General features: G+C 57.4%; 6 protein-coding genes across 6 annotated transcripts; all 6 read right to left on the reverse strand.

The window, feature by feature from the left end:
- Window positions 1-1,729: 1,729 nt before the first annotated feature.
- On the reverse strand, window positions 1,730-3,697 carry LBRM_29_1610 (conserved hypothetical protein; the record flags this gene model as incomplete). The annotated part of the gene is made up of 1 exon (XM_001566455.1): window positions 1,730-3,697. The coding sequence occupies one exon, from the start codon at window positions 3,695-3,697 to the stop codon at window positions 1,730-1,732; it is 1,968 nt and encodes a 655-aa protein (XP_001566505.1).
- Window positions 3,698-5,214: 1,517 nt separating this feature from the next.
- On the reverse strand, window positions 5,215-7,347 carry LBRM_29_1620 (conserved hypothetical protein; the record flags this gene model as incomplete). Its single annotated transcript, XM_001566456.2, has 1 exon — window positions 5,215-7,347. The coding sequence occupies one exon, from the start codon at window positions 7,345-7,347 to the stop codon at window positions 5,215-5,217; it is 2,133 nt and encodes a 710-aa protein (XP_001566506.2).
- A 1,822-nt stretch (window positions 7,348-9,169) lies between these two features.
- Window positions 9,170-9,748, reverse strand: LBRM_29_1630 (conserved hypothetical protein; the record flags this gene model as incomplete). The annotated part of the gene is made up of 1 exon (XM_001566457.1): window positions 9,170-9,748. One exon carries the CDS (start codon window positions 9,746-9,748, stop codon window positions 9,170-9,172), a length of 579 nt encoding a protein of 192 aa, XP_001566507.1.
- Window positions 9,749-10,656: 908 nt separating this feature from the next.
- Window positions 10,657-11,904, reverse strand: LBRM_29_1640 (conserved hypothetical protein; the record flags this gene model as incomplete). Its single annotated transcript, XM_001566458.2, has 1 exon — window positions 10,657-11,904. One exon carries the CDS (start codon window positions 11,902-11,904, stop codon window positions 10,657-10,659), a length of 1,248 nt encoding a protein of 415 aa, XP_001566508.2.
- A 2,426-nt stretch (window positions 11,905-14,330) lies between these two features.
- On the reverse strand, window positions 14,331-16,091 carry LBRM_29_1650 (putative GTPase activator protein; the record flags this gene model as incomplete). The annotated part of the gene is made up of 1 exon (XM_001566459.1): window positions 14,331-16,091. The coding sequence occupies one exon, from the start codon at window positions 16,089-16,091 to the stop codon at window positions 14,331-14,333; it is 1,761 nt and encodes a 586-aa protein (XP_001566509.1).
- Window positions 16,092-18,877: 2,786 nt separating this feature from the next.
- On the reverse strand, window positions 18,878-20,083 carry LBRM_29_1660 (putative glutamamyl carboxypeptidase; the record flags this gene model as incomplete). The annotated part of the gene is made up of 1 exon (XM_001566460.1): window positions 18,878-20,083. The coding sequence occupies one exon, from the start codon at window positions 20,081-20,083 to the stop codon at window positions 18,878-18,880; it is 1,206 nt and encodes a 401-aa protein (XP_001566510.1).
- Window positions 20,084-20,696: the final 613 nt, after the last annotated feature.

Raw genomic sequence — 20,696 nt, forward strand, 5'->3', positions numbered from 1 at the left:
CGGGCACCCACGAGAGTGAAGTCCGCCGCCGTGAGCGGACAAAAAAAGCTCCCTTGAACGGCAAAGTAGCAAACGAAGTTGAAACGACTAAGAGAGAGAATAGGGATTGGAGGGGGGGGGGGCGCGCTGGCTAACGCCCATGGCCACCAGCCCAACAACAGCAAGACGAAGGCTACGGCTGAAAAAAGACGGTGAGACGACAAATGAACAGCAAACAAGCAAAAAATAACGAGACACCGCCAAGGAAGGCACGCGTGTACGCACCCAGTGAGCACCATCACGGCAAGCGCATCGATGCCACCCGATGACGGAAAAAAAAGTGATGCCTCCCCATGGCTGACAAGCACAGCGGGGCGGGGTACGGAAATGTGAAGGTAGAGAAGTTTATCTCCGAAAAGGCAAAAACACACACACACGCCTGCAAAAGTGATGAAAAAAAAAGCATGAGCGACCAACATATATGTTTTCGTGTGTGCTGGTGTGCGTGTGTGAGCCGAGATGAGCCACAGAGCGGAAATGATACAGAGGCAACCCCCCCCCCCCCCACACACACACACAGACGCCTCGCATCGTACCTCGTTGCGGATGGTGAGAATCTCGAAAGACAGAAAAGAGTACAACGTAAGAATATCAAGTGGATGTCATCAGAGGCGCGCAATAGCAGAGAGAGAAGCTACACTTCACACACACACACACACACACTGTCAATACCCTCCCTCCCCCCTCAAAAAAAAAAAAAAAGAAGCACCAACATCAGAAGAGAAAAAGGTGTGTGTGTGTGTGTGTGTGAATAACCTGAAGTAAGTGAGGAAGATGGCTTTAAAAGGCAAACTAAAAGATGGGGTGCAGCAGTGGATAAGAAAAAAATGAAAGAAAAATCAGCAAGGCGTCGTGCAAGAGAGCGAGAGAGAGGGGGGGGGAGGAATACAAGCAGACACAGAGGCGCAAAGTCACACGAAAAATGCCCACATCTCGACGAACAGTAAAGTCAACAGCGAGAGAGAGAGAGAAGGGAATGAACTCCATGCATCTCCGTGGTGTGACACGAAAGTTGTCCAGTAGGTTCTCCCCTCGCTCTATTCGTTGGCTTCCGCACATGTGTGGGTGAGTGCCTGGAGCGTCTATCGTAAGAAGAGCCGCGAGGTGCAAGCGAGGCAGATATAGCAAGTCCGACATGAGAACAGCGAGTGGGAGGAAAAAAGAAAAAGCAAGCAAGTAGAAGAAGAAGCGTCCACGAGCAGAGCAACACACAAGCCTTGAGAAGAGACTAATTCAAGAGATAATCCTAGCCTAAAGCTGCCCTTCTCAATCCTCCCGTAGTGGTCATGCGACACCCGCCTCTCCTTCGACTCCGTTCGCGCCTTCACACTTTGTATCGCTTTCCTTTTCTATTGGGGTTGGTTGGTTGGTCCCTTCGATCTCTCCTGCGCACGCGTGAATACGCATCGCTTATGTGCGTATCATTCGCCCTAGCTTAAGCTGTGAAGCAACAGCATAAAAGGCGAGGAACGCAGCAGACCCCCCCCCTCTTCCCCCCACGCGCACACACAGGGGTGGGGGGAGCTACCCGAGCAACGGCACCAACGCACGAAAAGGGTCCTAAGAGCACGCTACACCAAAAAGGGAGCGAAGAACAAGGGAGACCGAAGTCGATAAAGAGTGTCCATCCACAAATTTCAGTGCGAGAGAGGACGAGGGAGCAAGCGAGCAAGGGGAACACAAAAATATGCTAATGTGTTTCGCTACACATATTCACCGAGTTCAACCCCGGCTGCACATTCTCTGCCTGCTGCACATCAAGGCGGCAATTCTCCAGTTCCACAGTACACTCAACGCGGCGCTTGAGGACGAACCTGCGGTAGCGCAGGTGGAACCACGTGCTGCCCACAATTGCCGTCGCGTTGACGCACAGTAGAATGACCATGCTGTTGGCCACGCACTTCTTCCCGGCGCAGCGTGGATAGATGGGCGTCCTGCCAGCAGCCAAGTCGGCATCACGGTTCAACTTTGCCTGGCGATCGTAGTTCTCACCGTAGCCAAAGCGATTCAGCGCAATGACTGCAATGAAGGCACCGACGTACATGAAGTTGTAGTGCTTGCCTATGTCCTTGGCGAAGACAGAATGCACTGTCAGAGCCGTGCAGGCCCAGCTGAAGCCGTTGCCGAAGGAGCTAAAGAAGAAGCCAATGACAATGGCCTTTGACTCCAGTGGAAGGGCGAGCAAGAAGATGAGGCCGATCACCATGCAGATGGAAGACACGGGATAAGCGATGGTGATGACCGGCCGCATCTCGGACGGCTGGTGGCTCAGGATAAACTCTAGCACACCCATGGTCAGGCGGCCCAGCGCACTCGCCACGCTGATGATGGCAGAGTACATGGTATTCACCTTGGACTCGTAGACGTCGTTTGCCAAGGCGCGGTAGATCTGTGCAGAGTTGAAAGCCACGACCATGCCGCAGCCCCAGGTCGCCAGTGCATTCCAACAGCACAGCCAGATATCGGGTTGCTTGAGGCTCTGCCAGAAGGTCGTATGGTACTTTGGATCTTGATCGTAGTAGTTGTTCCGGGGAAGCTTTTTTTCCACTACCACTTTCTCTGCGACCACGATAACTTGGGATGCGGTCCTCCAGCAGGCCTCTGGGCGACTGGCATCCGCGCGCTCGTCGCAGGGCTTCTGTGACTCATACACATTTGCCGGCGTGTTCTCAGCTTGAGTTGTGTTGTCAGCCGCAGGCTTCAGCAAACGCTTATCACTCTCGTTCTCGAAGCCTATCCCCGCGTCCTGCGGGTAATTGGGGTACTCCTTGCTCGCCTCCTTGTCCATCCCGCCTAGAAACGGAAATGGGGCCGCCATGAGTCCCAGGGAGAGCACAAGCACTATGATTGCAACTGTGTTACCCATGCGCGCCGAGTCGCTCGGGTTCGCGTAGGCTACAGAGAACGACTGCGCCGTCAGGTACACGACAAGCGAAACAATAATACCAAAGCCGAGGTAGAACCGAGTCATCGGCGGGTACTGCGTCAGGTAAGCCCGTTCCGTCAGGCGGCGGCGCGCCTGCACCTGCTGCGGCACGCGGGTTTTCTCGCCATCAAGAATGTGGTAGGGAGGGAAGCGAATGAAGACGATCGCAACAATGCCCATAAAGACGATGAGGCCCGCCATGAAGAACATGTAGTGTGCATCGCTATTTCGGAAGAAGCTGTAGTTGATGAGGGCCAGGATGGAAGCACCGAGACCAGTAAAGGTCTTCATGATGGCCACAACGGGGCCCTTCGTCAGCGGAAAGCTGCCAAGCACGGCCATCAGTGAGCCTGTATCGAAGGAGGAGCAGCCAAGGTTCATGATGGCGCAGAAGACGGCGAGCGTGGTAACGCTACCCTTGATGTTGCCGTTGAAGGCAAGGGCGTAGAGGAGGACACCCAGTGTAGTGAGCGTTGTGGCGAAGATAAGGATGGGAACAGGACCAGCGTAGTCGAGCCACACACCACAGGGGAAGGTTGCAAAGCCAACCACAGTGCCTACGGTGGTGATGGTTGTCAGGTCAGAGCTGCTTAAGTTGAACAGCTCCATCATCTTGTTGCTGAGAATGTTGAAGCCGTACATGGTGGAAATGCACACACTAGCGCATAGACCTCCTAAGAGGATGAGAAAGCGAGAGATCTCGCTGATACAGTAGTTCTCTTCCGTGATCATTTTCGCTGCCACACGCGATTATGTGAGCGGGTGTATCTGTACGTGGGGCAGGGGGTGGGGGTTTTTGAAGTGTGGAATATGCGCAGAAAAGGGAAGAGAGTGATAGAGTGAGACACCCACACACACACACACACACACTGCGAGAGACGAAGAGGCGAGTACGCAAGCCGAACAAAAGAAGAAGAGGAGGGCAGTACTCGGCTTCTTCTCTGCGGTATTTCCTCTTCCGGAAACCAAAGAGAGACGTGTTGGGGGGAGGAGAGTGGGGAGGGGGGGGGCGTGCGAGACAGAGAAAAGGCACAAAAAAACAAAACCAAGCAGAGGCGAGGTGGGGGTGGAGGAGAGGCTTTCGTTTTTACCGTATTTTCTTCCCTCGTCGCAGACAAAGAGAGGGAGACGAAGACGTGCTAGAGCGAAACTGAAAGAGAAGAACACCCCCCAAAAAGGAAACGCAGCAGCCACAGGGCAGTGCTGGCGGGCCGTTGGCTGATTTATGAGTAGGGGGGTGGGGGGAGAGAGCGAGGAGAGGGGCGAGCGGGTGGCGTCTACAACCGAAAAGCAGCTGCAAGCGTCCCAAGAAAAAAAAAAAAGATGAAGGAAAAACAGTACTTTCGGTTCGCTCAGTGTGTTTGGGCAGCGGGTTGACCGGTGGGTAGGGGAGGGGACGGGCCGAGTCGGTTTCCCCTAACCTTTGGATTTGTTTTGCTCGCTGCTCTGTGATGATGATGAGGGATCAAAGAAGGGTGCCGGTGTTTTTAGTAGAAGAGAGAGTGAGTACAGAGCAGAAGAAGAGCGAGAAAGAAAAATGGGAAGAACACACAGCCATAAGCTGCACAACATCGAGGCTGTGCATACACGTAGTGGGGTGGGAGGTGGGGTTGGTGGAAAACAGCTCAAAGAGGCGCACGAGAAGAAAGAGGAGAATGGAGGGGAGGGGAGACGGGCGGGCCGGCGGGGTACACATTAATTATGAGAGACGCATGCACATGATGGCGTCGTTGAGTGGTAGAGGTGAAGAATGTGGGAAAGAGATGAGGGATGACCCCCCATATGCGGTCAGGAAGGCGGGCCAAAAAAAGTAAGGCCGCGTGTGAGGAGGATAGGGGAGTGGACGGCGAGAAGGAATCTTCGACTGGAGTCATGCGAGAGTGCGAGTTGGGGGGAGGAGGGGGGGGGGGAAGAACCTCGCGTAACCTGCATCCCGCGTTCTTGCATACAAGATGCCAAAGACATACCACGGTGGCGGGTGCACCTTTCCTACGGGTATGTGCCTCCCTCTGTCTCTCCTCCTACCTCTCCTCATTAGTGTTGCTTCTAGACTGGGGTCAACTCGAGATCACGCGATCTCTTAGGTGCATCGTAGTTTCTCTCCCCCTTTTTTGCGCTCGGACCGGTTTGTCTTTGTCTGCTTTACGACACTTGTGAGTTGGGCACAAGCGCGAGCCGCAAAGCGGCGCGCACACGAAAGAAAAAGAAGGAAAGAAAGGAAGAGGCGCAGGGGAGGGTCCTCGAAGCCCCTACTTCACCGGTCTCATGCTAATGATCGCGCTTGTCAGCGCCAGAACTAGCGGGATGAGAAGGAACCAGGCAACGTGCAGCGACGGCAGGGCATTGGCGAGTTCGCCCGACAGGATTGCCAGAAACCCACTACCCACCACTCTTGATGGAGGAAACAAGGAGGAGGAAGACGTCGATCGGGGCAGCACAACAACGTTGTCGCTCAGTGCCTTGGACGATGGCGATCTCGGCGAAGAGGAGCTACACGGCACGGTGTACGGCAGTGTGGTCAGTGCTACATTTTGCGCAATGTCGGCACTTACCACGTCGTTCTCAGAGGAGACGGCCACACATGAGACAGGATCCTTGTGCAGTGCCGGGTAGCGCCGCGCCAGAGATTTGTTTGGTGAAGGGCGAACCTGTTCCGCTTGCCAGTGAGGCAACTGCGAGCGATCGTGGCTCAGACGCAGAGACGCGACACAGCCCTCAACCGTCCCAGCAATCCAGTGGGTGGGAACAGCAGCGCCCAGCGGGTTCGATGAAACACGGGCGGCATACTCGGCTGGGGGTCCATCTGTGCAAACAGCCAGCGACGTGATGGCGTCGCTCAGCACCGGGGCTGGGTCCTCTCGCGCCCATTGCACCTTCAAATCCAGCGATCTGGTGCTATCCGCTGTAGAGAAGGATGAGAGGGACGACGTCAGTGGCATGACCTCCACTGAACCGTGGATAATATACGACTCGTTCGCTGAGTTGTTGTAGGCCACTACCATGATGCTGCACAGCGGGCCGTGCGTTGCTGTTCCACCTGCTTGCAGAGACTGCCACGTGAGGCGTCGCCGCATGTCCGCCTGCTGGGCGGCGTCGATGTCGCTCCAGCCGAAGAGACGCACCAGTCGAAGAGAGGAGGTCAGTAGCTTGAAGGGCAGCGGAAGTAAATCCTCTGCCAAGGTCAACGCAGTACTCACTGTGGCGGTCACCACAGTGTCCGACTTGGCTTCTGTCTGTGCCTTTTCAGTGATGGTTTCTTCTCGAATGGCAGACGGCTTGCGACTACGCGAGCGAGTGTAGCGGCGCCGCAGGCGTACGGTGCTCAGCACCAGCGTCTTGTCGAGTAGTAAGGCGGCAAGAACGAGGTGCTCTTGCAGGTGTGCCTTACAGGGCTGCGACGACGACGATGCTCCGTTGCTCATGTCGGCTTGCACCATGCACACTCGATTCGCGCTCAGATCATTTACACGCGCAGGCAGCTGCCATAAAGCCACAGGGGTGGCCTCGGTTCGCACGCGCGGCACGCGTCGCTGCAGAGCTGCGCCAGAAACACCGCTCACAATCTGGTCAGCATGCCTGATTGTGTACGCGTCGACGTCCTCATCCTCAAAGCTGTCCGGTACGAGATCAATAAGAGCGAACAGGAGCACACCTTTGTCATCGTGTGAGACAAGTACCAGGTTTTGAGCTAGCGCGATGGGCTTCTTGTCAGGGTTATTTGCATCACTCGGCACTTCAATGCGGGCCAGCTGGCGCAGGTAGCGGCGCGAGTCCGCATCTGCACTGGTGCTGGCAGGTACGTTGGGTGTAGAGGATACAGAGAATTTTGTGGGTTGGGAGGTCGATGGCTCGGGGCCGCGATAAACACCGAGAAGCAAGAAAGATTTCATCGTGCTTAGCGCGACAAACCCGACGAGGCCGTCGAGGACGCGCCGCTGGGTATCAGACCAGTTCAGCGCTGCCGGCTCGGTGGACGCACCGCTGCGTGCTTTTCCGTCCTCTGTACTCGCCTCGAATGGAAGAAAGGATGAGGTGCACCACGGAATGTCGTCTGGGCCTAGATCCAGCGCTGCCGCGAAGCTCCACACTGGCAGCGCGGCTGCTGCTGGCGGCGAGGACGTAGCGGATTCCCTGGTGGTAGGGTCCGTCGTCGATGCGCGGCTCAGCGACTGCACATGCAGCAGCAGGGCAATGTTCGGCATGCCGAAGCGCCGGCCGCCGCCACCGGCTCCTATAAGTACGTGATGAGCATCCACAAAGATGGCGGTGTAGATTGGCGACGGGGCCTGCAGTATGTTTTCCGCACGCCCTGCCGCAATCACCTCGTGCGCCCTGAGCACAGTGTGCGAGGGCAACGAGCTGCCATCGCACTTGTTCTCCATTGGGTGGTGGTGGTGGTGGGGAGAGAGGGGAGTACGAAAGAGCCCGTTGCGCCAAGGCACTATAAAAGACACAAAGATGCACCACACACAGAGAGGTCTGGGCAGATGCGTTAATCGACGTCAGCAAGCCTCGAGGCGCTCTTCTCCGTGATGTCCTCCTTTCTCGGCGCGAGAAAGGTGGTGCGGCAGGGGGTGGGGAAGAGAGGGGGAGTACGAAGAGGAGGAAGATGCTGCGCCCGCAAACTAGCCGGATCGACTCGCCACGGTGGAGAGCACTTTTGCTCTTCTTCACACCTCCTTTTCCTTCTGATGGTAAAGGACTGGAAAAGAGAAGGGCGGAGAGAGAAATGAGAGGCAAGACTAAAGAGATGCGAAGAGCAGCATCGAGGTCTCGACGAGGGAGGGGGGGGGGCATGGAGATGGAGGGTCCTCCAGGGAAGTAGGAGGAGAGGAAGTCAGCACGAACAGCGCCTTTCTCGTCCTCAAGTTTCCATCCGTCTTTCCAGCGTTTATGCGCTCATGACCCTCTCTAACAGCTTGAGGGAGAAGCAGCACGCCTCCGTAGAGAAGACATGAGAAAGCCTGTCGGTCGACGTTGAGGAGCCTTCTTCCACTTGTACTGTGGATCATCTCATTGATTTCCACAAGTAGAACCGGAACAGACATCGAATGGGCCGAGGGTGCGACGTCAGAGGGGGTACACAGTGAAAACCACCGGCCCAAGGAGCCCTTCGTTTCTTTTCCACTCCGCCGCCTGTTTCTACTCCACATCCTTCTTCACCGGATCAGCTCGGAACACACACACGCACACACACACGCACAGCCACACAGAAAGAACGAGAAAGGCGCGTAGCATCACCGCCCTACGTTCGCCACTGCAGGAGTACACATCACTGCCTCCTCCACTGCATCCCAGCTCAAGCCTCGTTTTCTTTTTCGGTGTTCGCTTCCAACATGTTCAATTGCTGCCGCAGAGTATGTCGCCATATTTGCTCCACCGCCACCGTCCGTCACGCGTCCATCGCGGGCTGCGAAGCAGCTGCAGGCACGCGTTACAGCAATGCACCCGCTCCGTCATCGGCGCACGCCCCGTGGCTCACACGCTGCCCACACACCCCCTGCCACGCAGGACGCCGCCTCACAGCCACGCCCCTCATGCCGGTCGCCACCTGGTGCATCCACCTCGGCGTGGGCCGGGTGAGACGCGTTCGCGCCACGCTGACACCTCACCCGTCATATGGGCGGCACAAACGACCTCACCGTCGCAGGCCGCTCCAATGCAACGCCGCCCAGGCCCTGACCGCCGGCACCACGAGCGATACATCGCTCTGGCCCCTCCCCACGTCGTAGGCACTGGGCCCTGTCACCGCCAGAAGTGGGTCCGCACCGGCAGGGACGGAGGGGTGGGGGGTTGCTTGACTTCTCCACACCGAGTGGCGGCACTGGACCCCGTGGACACCACGTGCTGAGGCGTAGTGCCCTCGTCATCAGGGAAGGCAGACAGAAAGGGTGAGAAGAGCATGCGAGAAGGTAAGGAAAGCTAATGTTGCCACAGCGCGGCAGAGCAGAAAGCGTCCCAAGATCGAGAGAGCCCCTCGCTACACGAGCATACGTGGCCCCACAGACAGGTACGGAGCGGAGCGCGCTTCAGCGTAAAGGACGAGACGCAAAGGTTAACAGGATGAGAGAAACACTGGAATGCCACCACATCATCCAGACGGCACCGCGTCGATGAAATGAGCAACAAAAGTATTCACGTACACAGAGATGCAGGCGCGGATGCTGCTCCGACGTCAGCCCGGCCGAAGGAAAAGGGGCGGGCCTAGTTGACGCGCCAGCGGTAGTTGAAGCGGTCGTTGTGAATTTGCTTCATTGTGGCCACGTGCTTCGGCACGAGCTGAATCCTGGGCAGCGACTGCACTTGGCGATGAAGTAGTTTGTACTTGTATTCCTGCGTCGCATTGCCTGCTGCGGCCTGCGGGTCGCCAAGGGCAGCGTTCACGGACGCCTGCCCATACTGCGAGACCAGCTTCGCTTGTTCCTCCAGCACCTTCATTGTCTTGAACTGCATAAAGGCAATGAAGGACTTCTGCAGCTGCCGATGCCAGCGGCGACGGAGGAATTCACCTTCGCGCAACTTGCACTCCGTCGTGTTTGACTTCTGCTGGTACGACCGGAAAAGCTGAAAGTGACGCAGGCGAGAGCGATGTACGTAGGCCATCATGCCCCGGTCCACAATAGAAACCGGCACATTCGCCGGCACCTCCTCTATCATGGCCGTGCGATTGTAGAAGTGGCTAAGCCCACCGCGTGCACCCTTCCACTTGCTGTAGCGCATCGTACTCATCGACTTGCGATGGTACATCATATAGCCGCCTAGGAGGCGGGAGGTGCACTGCATGGCTACAAGAGCGTGCCTCCGTGCTGCGGTTTTCTTTTCTGTGTGCGAACCGGTGGTGGTAGCCGTAGGGAGATGCGCGAGAAGTAAGCGAGGAGAGGGGGGAACGGTTGGGCGGGAAGAGAGCAAAAAAAAGAGGTGCACCTGCATGACAAAGAAACAGCCGGCGGCACGGGCAAAAAGATCCACGCATACACAAACGTCGGTGACCACAGCGTGAGTGGCATCGCCAGAAGTGTGCAGCAGTGCCAACCACTGTATCGCTGCTTCACTGAGAGCAACACAGCAGCGCACAGAATGGACATGACTCGTCCCATTGTCGGTGTTCCTCAGTGCGTGCGGGGAACGCATGACGGGCCTGTGATACCGTGTGCCCGCCAAAAAGGCGGTCGTCTGCACAGACGCGTAGCCGGAGGCGAGCAAGGCCACCAAGAAGGCGTGAAGAAGGAACAAAGTAACGAACACCAGGGCCACGTTGAGCAGCAAAGTGGAGCGTTCACTGTGCATCCTATACGGTTTCCACTTGATCTGTAGACTTTTGACTTGCTGTGCGCCCTCTCTGTCCCTGTCTCACTCCCCCCTCCCATGCCAGGCGTGCTTCTGTGGGTGCGAGTGCGTGTCGACGCATGAAGGTGTGTATGACCAAAGGAGACATCTCTATCGTCGCTTCTTCCGCCCTGCGTGACTCTGCTACGCAGAGAACATGAAATAGGGCAAGAGGCAGGGGGGGGGGGCGGTGCGTTGCAGGAACACCCGGGGGCCGCGTCTGCATCATCGTCTCTCTCTCTCTCTCTCTCGCTGTTTGCATTGTGCAAGTCAGATGCTTCGAAAGAGAGGTGTTGAGTCACACAGACACACCAGTGCGCCTTCCCTCCGAGCCTGTGTGTTTTTTCTTTTTGTTCTTCCTTCGCCTACGTGCGCCACAGTTCTAGGACTGCATTCACGCAGTACGCCGGCACCCGAACCTTGCGTAGTGCGGAGGTGTCGGTCGCCGAATTCATCGCGATATCCGCTTCCCACAGAAGTCCTTCCGTCGCGAGTATGCCGCCGTCCTCCGTTGCCAACTCTTCCGCCGTCTCCAGCACCACCATATACGCAAGGCCGTAGTAGTGCGCATTCGGCGACCAACGATTAGCGCTTCCATGCTTGATCCACTGCACATGGCTGAAGGGTAGGGTTGGGGCAGTGGTAGGTTCAGCAGACGACGCTTTCACCTGCTGATGACGCCGCGCGGCATCCACTGTGCGAATGACGTAGTGGTGTAGCGGGTCCGTGGGAGCACGAGGAGGAAGCGGGGCAAGCCCGGGAGCTGTGGTGCTTGCCGTGCCAGTTTCGTCAGCATCCTTGATACTAAACCCGGTCGCCACCACACTCGCGTCGGCTCGATCTCCGTCATCCTGCATCTCCGCCTTTACCCTCGATAGCGACACCGACGGCTCCTCCCCCTCCTCCTTCTTTACGCAGCACTGCCATGAGCCGCCGACGTAGCGCAGGTGCCGGTGCATAAGCGTCAGCACCTCGTCTGCCTCCCCGACAACAAGGCAGAAGGCGCAGTGCGTGCGCTGGAGCGTGACAAGCTCTTCCTGCACCAGCTGGGCCTGCATCGGGTCCGGCTGTGCGAAGAGATCCGGATCAAGGTTGTCAGGGGTGAGGAAGAACTGGTCGGCGTAGAGGCTCTGCGCTCGTTTTAGTGCAGCCGTGCGCTGCCACCCTCCATCCCTCGAAGTGGACGGAACAGCAATGCCGACGTGGCTGCCCGCCATCGCACGGATAGAACGTAAAAAGAGGGGGAGGCCGTAGAACTGTGCCGCGTTCAGGAGTCTCCGCAGGACGTGCACGCGAGAGGCGTGGTGCACCACGTAAAGACCGTCGGTGCACCGCCACGATGACATGGCCGCCACAGGGCCCCACAATGCCGTCTCTATTGTTGTCATGTCCTTCAACGTCGCAACAAAGTTCTGCAAGAGCTTCTCCTCCTGCGGGTAGCGAGCTGTGATGCCGACGAACGGGAGCAGGGTGTCCAAGAGGAGCGGATTGCCGAGGAAGCAAGATAGCACCTCATTCACCTCGGCCGTGTTCTGGAGCGAGCGGTGCCCGTACTCTGAGCGAGCTGCCACGAACGCCGCGTGGTGGTGTCCAGTCCTCCAAGCTTGGCACATGCGACCTAGCGTCTGGCATGCCGCTACGTCGTGCGTGAAGACGACCTGTTGCAGCTCTGTAACAGTCGTCGCGGCGCGAAATGCTGGGATAAGTGCGCCATATGCGACTTGAAGCTGGTGGAGTCGCCGGATATACCCAAGACGCTTTTGCACGTCGGCGAGCAGCACTGGCGAGGGAACCAGATCAATCGTGGTCGCCCCAATCTCATGTGCTGCCGCTACGGCTCCTGGGCCTCGAGTGGTCGCAGGTGCGCTGGTGGTGGCATCTGACGAGGCGGTCCACGAATATCTAGGCATGGCACCGGCAGCGTCGATAGGGAGGGTCCACACGAGAGACGTTCTACGACTTGTGGTGCTTTCCTTTCCTTCTGAGCGCGGGCAACTCTGCTGAAACGTGGTAGCAGGACACGCAGACAGGCGTAGCAACGACGGAAGCTGCAAGGGCACGGCAGCCTCGCAAACTCGTGCCAGCGCCACCACCGCCGCGTACTGCTCTGGGCGCACCCAACAAGGATAGCCGACGCAGGGCGCACCGGACGCCGTGCTTGTATCAGCTGGGGTGTAGAGAAGATCGTTCAAGTTGTGTAGAGCACGCCTAGCGGTTTCCATGCGGTCGCCACTGCAGTAGAGGAGCTGCGACTGGGACAGCCTGCACGCACCAGCGCTATTTACAGACTGCCACGCCACATCCGACACGCCGCAGTTAGAGAGAGCGACGGTGCGGTTGGCGTCGCCGCACGCACGATGCCAGAATGCAAGCACCTCTCGCTCTGGCGTGCTAACAGCCGCAGAGGTAGCCGCGGTTGTGCTCAGTGCTGCCCCTGCATAGTTGGCTGGAACAGTTGCTTGTACCAACCCATCGGCGTTGATTAATCGCCTCGCGTGCCGCGTGCGTGGTTTACGGTAAACGAGTGTCACCTCCTCCTCGGCGCTTGCTCCCGGAGAAGCAACGGCGGCGACAGAGGCGATGCAGCGTCGATGGCTGCGTTCACCGTGCACAAGCGCAGAGAGTGACTCACTGGTGGTGTCAGTAGCCGCAGCCATGGACTGTCCACTGATTTTTCCACATTGGGTAGCAGCACGTTTAGCCAGCGAGACAGCACCACCACGTCCCCTGGCACTGGCATGTCGACCAACCATGTTTATGCTCTCCCCCCTCTGCTACCGAGTTGACGGCAGCGCAGCGCAGAGTATCCTGAACGAGAAAGAGGGTACCGTGTAAAGTAAAAAAGGGAGACAAGGTATGAGTGAGGGGGTAAGGGAAAGAGTCAGTGGGGTGGGGTGCCAGAGGGAGGGGGGTGGTGCTGGTGTACGCACACGCACACACACGGCGCAGCAAAGAAGGGTACCGTCCGCCGCTTTGCCAGGTGGCCATAAAAGCGAATTGCTTAGACGAATGCCGGCATGAATGGCGGGGTATGGCAGCAGCAACAACAAATCGGGGCATCGATCGAATACCACCACTACCACGCTCTGCTGACTTCGCTGTCCGCTGTCGCATGACTGTCTCGCGCTTGCACATTTCCCCATCAATGGCGATGTGCCGCTGCGAGGATTGGAGGACAGAGGATAGGGTGGAAAGGAGGGGGGGGGAGATGTTGTGGCGCAGTGGTCTCCATTATTGTGCACTGGCCACTTCACGCATTCAGCAGTATCCTCTCTTCGCGTGTGAGCATGTTTGTGTGGGCATGTGGGCATATGTGGGGGTGGGGGTGTCTCCCTTTGAAACTCATGTGCCGTGAACAGGTGGCCCAGCCTTGCGCTGTCAAGCATGACGCCGGTGAAGGGGAAGAGGGTAGGAGAGGCTGTGGTCGTCACCAGGAGTACGCTTACTCCTCAAAGGAGCGAAAGAGCCAAACCATCTTTTTCCCGCGTCCCCACAACACCCCCCTCCCCGCTGCCGGCTTCATGGCAGGATAAACACAAGTAAGCGGAATGAATGGGTGGGTGGGTTGGGGTGGGGGATGGAGCAGCCACGGATTCTGGCGACACCCAGAGAGTCCCGAGATGTAAAAGTCACTCCACCAACGAGGAAAAAAAGCCACATGTACGGCGTCATCCAACGCGACGTCGTGAGCAGGAGAAAGAGAGAGAGAAGGAAGGAGGTGTAGCACAAAGCGGAGAGGTGGTGGCGTTGGCGATGAATCGAAAGGGGTGGTAGAGGTGGAGTGGAAGGGAAAACTCTAGCTGAAGTAAAGCCAAAGAAGGAAAGCAGATAAACAGTCTGGTAGGCACGCCTTGTACATATCATTAGACACACGCAGGCGCACACATCCACACGAAAGTGCGGTGCAAGAGCGGTCGCGTGTGCTGCTTCAGAGCAGACAAAAGATGCAACCACAAAAAATGACACACACACACACACATACACACGCACGTACGCGTACGTGGGAAGAAAAACGAAAGCGCACAAACAACAACAACACTCAGAGGTCATTGGCAGAAGTCAGCGCCTTCTGACGTACAGAGCGCAGCTCCTGCGCGACGCGGCGCTCCTGCTGCACCACGCGAGCCTGCTCTCGCGCTTTCATCTGCTGCACCACTGCTGGCTTGCATTGCCGGCGCAGTTGGTGTAACTGCGCTGGTGCGATGGTCATCGACTGGGCCAGGCGAACCAGCGCTTCCGCGTCGAAGAGGCAGGCCGTGTGCTTGCGTAGGGAAACGAGCAGCTCGCCGGCATTGCCACTGCTGAGGAGGCTCGCGTCATCGAGATACTTTAACGTGGCGAGTGTGATTTCGAGGTGTGCAGGGGTGCGTTCTCCAGGGCTTGGCGTGCGGCAAAAGACGTAGTCCCACACATGCAGCGTCGTCTCGATTGGGAACACATTCACAAACAAGGACATGATCCAGTTCGCAACGAGCACTTTTACTTGCAAGCCTGCCTCGCGAAACTTGGCGGCGACCCGAGGCAGCTGCTTCTCAACAAGGTATTCCAGCACAGCCTGCTCAACGTTGGCGCCCAGCAGCGTTTCGCCATAGAAGTCGTTGGGCAAGAGCTCCTCAAAGATGTGCACGAGCAACCAAAAAGCGCGCTCCTCGTCATCCAGCACGAGAAGCAGGAAAGCGGCCAGAAAGTTGAAGGATTGGCAGTAGCTCAGCAGTGGGTTACGCCAGCATAGCGCGTGCAGGACGTTGGTCAGCTTGTATGTTCCTACGTCTTGGTCAGAGAAGTAAGGGTGATCGGGGAAGGTTCGCTGCACGTCAGCGGCGATGGCGTCCGCATTCGAACCCGTCACGTACCCGTTGCGCCGTAGTAGCTTGGCGCAGAAGTACTCGTTCTCATCTACCTTGAGCGCCATGCCTGTCAAGGTGAGCCACATGACGCTGCGTAGGTGGTGCGGAATTCCATACTCCCGCGCTACGGCGCGCAGCTTCACAATTACATCAGGCGACGCGCTCGCCAGCAGCGAGACGCCGCGGCAACGACGGTTCCACTTATCCTCTCGCTTGCGTTCCTTCCTGCCCCGGACGGACTGCGAAACAGCTTCGGCATGCACCACAGCTGGATCACGAGGGGCCGGGAAGCCGAGCCGTGGCAGCGACGACCAGTCCTGCAGGCTACTTGCTGAAGTAACTGGGTACGGCTTTGGCTGCGCAGCCTTCTCGTTGTTGGACAGAGAGGACGACGTCGACGCCGTGGCCAGCCCCACGCGGCTGTTATTTCTGTACGGCACACAAACACCGTTACCGATAGCAGAGCTCACTTGTCGAACGGAAACGATGACGGGGCTATTGCCGTGTCCAGCAGTCATAGGTTGCTGCGAGCTCGACCACAGCATCTTCGTCACGGGTGTGGGACCTGTGTCCCGTACGACACTTACTGCCGCTTCTGCGGTTGCTACGCAGGCAAAGGCCATGCCCCCACCGCTGCCGAAGTCATCCATTAGCTTCATTTCTTCGTCAGCAGCGTGGCTTACGGACCCGGTGTCGTGTGCACGCACCAGGGGCAGTGTTGCAGGGCATTTGTCGAAGCTGTCATCAGTTCCCTCTTCAGTCGTGGCAGACGAAGGAAGCACGTGACTATCAGCCCACCTCGGCTCAGCTGCGACCACCGTATGCGCACTCACCAGCGGGTGCTGATCCAGCGCGACAGTCACACTGCGTCGCGCTGCTGAGTGCAGTGCGCTTGTACAATGAGATGATGGGGTCGACGCCGACCTCTCAGCTACCTCGCTTGAGGTCTGCATTGGTTTGGGTGAAGACGAGAGGCAGTCCGACAACGTGGCAGGCACTGCTGCTTCTAGGGGTGAGTTCGCCGTAGGACTCAAGGGAAGAGGAGAAGGGAAAGGCAGGAAAGGGGAAGGTGCCGCGGGTGGCGTGTGGAGTCCAGGTGGCGCAAAGGGTGCCTGAAGTGCACATGGACCGATGATGTCCGCAGCAACTGCTTCGGTTTGGCAACGCGGAGTCTGCCAAGCACCCGAGAAGGACAAGGAGCCTTCAGCGCGCATCGCGGTGCCACCAGGACGGCCAGCCGCTGTACTGCCCTTATCAGTCGGAATAATGAAGCTGCCCCGATCGCCGCTGCGATCATGACGGTGCTGGTCGTGATGCTGGCGAAGGACATCTTTACTTTTCGTGGAGGATGGTGCTCTTGGCATGGGGCTGTGGCCTACGTCTGATCCCTCTGCTGCTGGCGACAGACTCGATGCCGCTGGCGAGCCCAGGAGTCCCGGCGTGGCCGGGGTGTGACAAGGGTAGCGATGCAGTCCTGGCGAGCGCGATGCGGAAGCACGATCAGCAAGCGCCTCGTTGCTGAAAGCGCTAAGTGCGCGAATGGGTGAGTGCCGAGCAGACATAGGCCATGCGTTGCAGCCCGCGTCGACGCAGATGGATTTCGACTAGTGTGTGGTTGATGGCAGCAGGCGTGTATCCCGCTACACACGTGCGTATTTACGCACGAGGTCTGAGATCCAGGGAGCGGGTCTGTGGGCGGGCGTGGGTCTCTCCGATGGTGTAGGTGGGGGAGGGGAGGCTAAAATAGGGGGAGGGGAGGGCAATGACAGAGCGAGTGACGAGAGGCTTGCAGCTTACGCGATGGCGAGCGCACGCGCGACGTTTTAAAAGAGGGAAAGCGGGCGGCTACAACAACACACACCGGCGCGCAGGCGTTGGTGGCAGTGTTGTAGTGGCGCCTCTCTGAGTACCGAGCTCCGTGGTAGAATTGCTGCAGTGAATAGGTGGGCTCAGACGTGGGTGGAATGACGGGGAGGAGATGGAGGGAGACAAGAAAGGGCAATGCTGAGGAGGGATCGAAACAGACCGAAGCCAAGTTGGAAACGGAAGCAGCTAGGTCTTTTTGAGTTCACGTGTGTGTGTGCGCGCGCGCCCGCGTGTGCTTGTGGGACTGTGCGTTAGTCCCAGCACAGTCTTCACTCTATCTGCTCCACCTTTCCCCGGTCAGTCATGGACCGTGTCTTTGCCGGTTTGGTTAACGTTGTTCTCGTTGCTTTCATCAATATGATCTCCGCCTTCTTGGATCCAGTAGACAAAGGCAAAGGAGAGAGAAAGACAGGTAAACGGGGGACAGAGGAAAGACAAGAAGACTACAGTAGTGCGCTTAGTGGAAAAGGGGGAGGGGAAATGGCAGGTAAGAGGGCGTTGCAGAGGTGGAGCGAAGAGAAACGACACTGAATTGAATGAGGAGAACCAAGTGAGGCTGGCAGAGAGGTCGAAGGGGCGCTAATCGTCTCGGTACCACCGCGCACCATCTGCTATGCGGCCCCTTTGTTTTCCTCAGACGCGCACACACCAGTATCCACAGCTCATGCTGCCGCTGCCGCCAACGTTCAAGTCCTGTTCAGAGGTTGAGCACAACGAGCGAACCGCAGGTGCAAGACCGCCCCGCCTAAGGTGACTGATGAGGATACGAGAGAGAGAAGAGAGAAGAGAGAGAGTAACCCAAAGGAACAGACAAATGCGCGCAAAAGTGTAGACAGAGGCGACTTCACATACACGACTTTGCCACCAACGACCGCCAGCAAATGGCCTAGAGGCCATCGTTGAGGCTGGGGACAGAGAGAGGGAGGACCGGCAGAGAAGGCAACCTCAACCCCGCAAAGGGAAAAGAGAAGAAAAATTGGCACCGGGGGGGGGGGCGCTCCAAATTGACCCACACGCACCACCGCGACTATCACAGCACCCAAAGAGGCAAGCAAGAAATAGGCGGGGGGGCCTTCGAAGAAAGGAATGGAAAGGGAAAACGCACAAAGAAAACAAAGCAGAAGTGAGTGGGGCAGACGAGCACCAGAGAGCGAAAGAATACACACATGGCGTGCCGCGTGCCTCACGCAGAAGACACAACCGCAACGGTCGACGTCGCCTTTTGCACATTATATAGCGCCTAAATTCAGCAGAGAACCACCCGAGAAGAGGGGTTGGGCAACACCCCGTCGCCTCCGCAGATTAGAAAAGAAAAAAGCGAAATCACGATTGCGCAAAAGAGAGATGGGAAACGAGGAGAGTACACAACAACAACAACAGTTTAGAGAGAGAAGAGTAGTCGCAAAAAGAAACGCAGGCTCACGCGCGCACATACAGGCAGTCCCAGGCAGAGGCAAGAATCACCTGAGGCACATCATCCTAGCGAATATAGGAGAAAAGACAAAAGACGAATAGGGGGAGGAGGAGGAGGAGAGCGACAACACCAAAGGCGACGGAAGAGCACAAGTGCTCTGCGCACGTCTGTGTACGGCCTCAGCTGCGCCTTGCCATACATATAGACAAACATTTACACACACACACACGTGTGTGGGAAACCACGACCGCCAAAAGCAGCAACCCCGTGGCTGTGGCTCTCTTCTCCCTCCTTTCTCTCCCCCCCCCGGCCACGGGGTGCAAAAAAAAAAAAGAATATAGGAAGTGGGGGGGGTGGAGGGTCATTTGACAGCCAAGCCCCAAAGTGCAGTAGAACGGAGAGGGCGCTACGGAGAGCGCAAAAAAAAAAAATGATCCGCGTCATTGCCTTCTTCACCTCTTACAGATTGCCGGCGCCACAGTAGCTGGGGTCCGTGTAGAGACGCACCATGTCCATCGTAAACGCCGTGCTCTTCTCCATCTGGTCCACAAGCACGTACTCGTTCGGCAGGTGCGCCATTGCGCAAGGACCCGGACCCACAACCACCGTTGAAACACCCAGAACGTCTTCAAAGTAACCACCCTCCGTCCCACCACCCGTCCTGTACGTCTTCTTGTCGTTCCGGAGCTTCAAGGCCCTCTGCGTCACAGCAGCGTCGTCTTTACCGTTAAAGGCAGGCATGGTCACTGGACGCGTGACTGTCACCTCAGCATCGGGGTACTCCTCACGCATCGCAGGTAGAACGTGGTCGTTCACATACGCACGCACGCGCCGCTCGATGTCGTTCGGTGTCTCGTTGTCCGTGATGCGCACAGTGACCACAAATTCGCATTGTGCAGGCACAGTGTTCACAGCATTGCCACCCTTGACCAGCGCGGTCGTGATGCAGGGGAACGGACAGTCGTAGCCGGGGTTATGGGGGCCGTTCTTGCGCAGATCTATCGCGATCTCGCGCACCTTCGTGATGATCTGCGCAGCGTACTCGATCGCATTGCAGCTCGTGTTCATCAGCGCCATCGACGAGTGGATCGCCTTGCCCTGCACAGATACGTTCCACTGCGCAAAGCCCTTGGAACCAACGTAAACTTTCATGTCCGTCGGCTCACCGATGAGGCACGCATCCGCCTTGAACCCACGCTCCTTTAGATGCTCGATCAGGTACGGCACACCTGTGCAGCCCACCTCCTCGTCGAACGAGAAGGCGTAGTGCACGGGCTTCACACGCTTCATTGCCAAGAACTGCGGCGTCAGCGCAAGCACAACGGCCAGGAAGCCCTTCATGTCGCAGGCTCCGCGGCCAAACAGCTTGCCGTCCTTCTCCACCATCGTAAACGGGTCGCTATCCCACTTCTGCCCATCCACTGGCACAACGTCCGTGTGCCCCGACAGCACGATGCCGCCCTGGGTCACGCCGTTCTCGCCTGGCAGCGTTGCCCAGAGGTTTGCGTGCGTCTTCTCTGGGTTGTACACAAACGTCGACACAACACCAACAAACTGCAGGTAATCGCGCACGTACTGCACCATCGGCAAGTTCGAGTTGCGGCTCGTCGTGTCGAAGCTGATGATCTTCGCCAGCCACTCGCGAAACGTCGTTGGGTAGGACATGGTAAGGCAGGAGTGTATTTCTTGCGAAGGAGGAAGGTACGGAAAAACGAAGTGAAATGCGGGCGATGATAGCTGCTGAGTGGAGAAGCGTGTGGAGGAAGAGGAGGCGGGTGATGGAGGGCGATCCTAGCAGCTGCAACTTCAGTGGAGAGAGAACTGTCGCTGGCGCTGCTGGATGTGTGCTTGTTTGCCTTCTTAGGTTTCACAACAGAGAGGAGGAGTGAGGGAGAAGGACGCAGCACCGTGGGCAGGATGCGAATATATATACATAGCGAAGAGAGAACGGAGTATGTCCACTTCCTTCCACATCCCTTGCGTGGCGACACATGGCCAATTGCGAGGGGGAGGAGCATTGGAGGGCCGCTGAAATTCCATATGAGCACATGAAGAAGTACAGCCACGAGTCCAGCCCGGCAGTGGGCCACTGCTGTACCGACCACACCAGCATCGTGAAACGAGCAAACAAACAACTACACACACACAGCTCACAGCAACAACGAGTGCGGGTGGCTCGCAGTGTCGGCGTGCGCACGGGCTGTGACTGCACTGCTTGCTCGGCGGTGTCAACGGGGCACTCGAGATGTATATTGCACGCTTGAAAAGGCAGTAGTAC

The sequence above is a fragment of the Leishmania braziliensis genome, chromosome 29, assembly GCF_000002845.2.
Source record: "Leishmania braziliensis MHOM/BR/75/M2904 complete genome, chromosome 29".
Classification (NCBI taxonomy): Eukaryota; Euglenozoa; class Kinetoplastea; order Trypanosomatida; family Trypanosomatidae; genus Leishmania; species Leishmania braziliensis.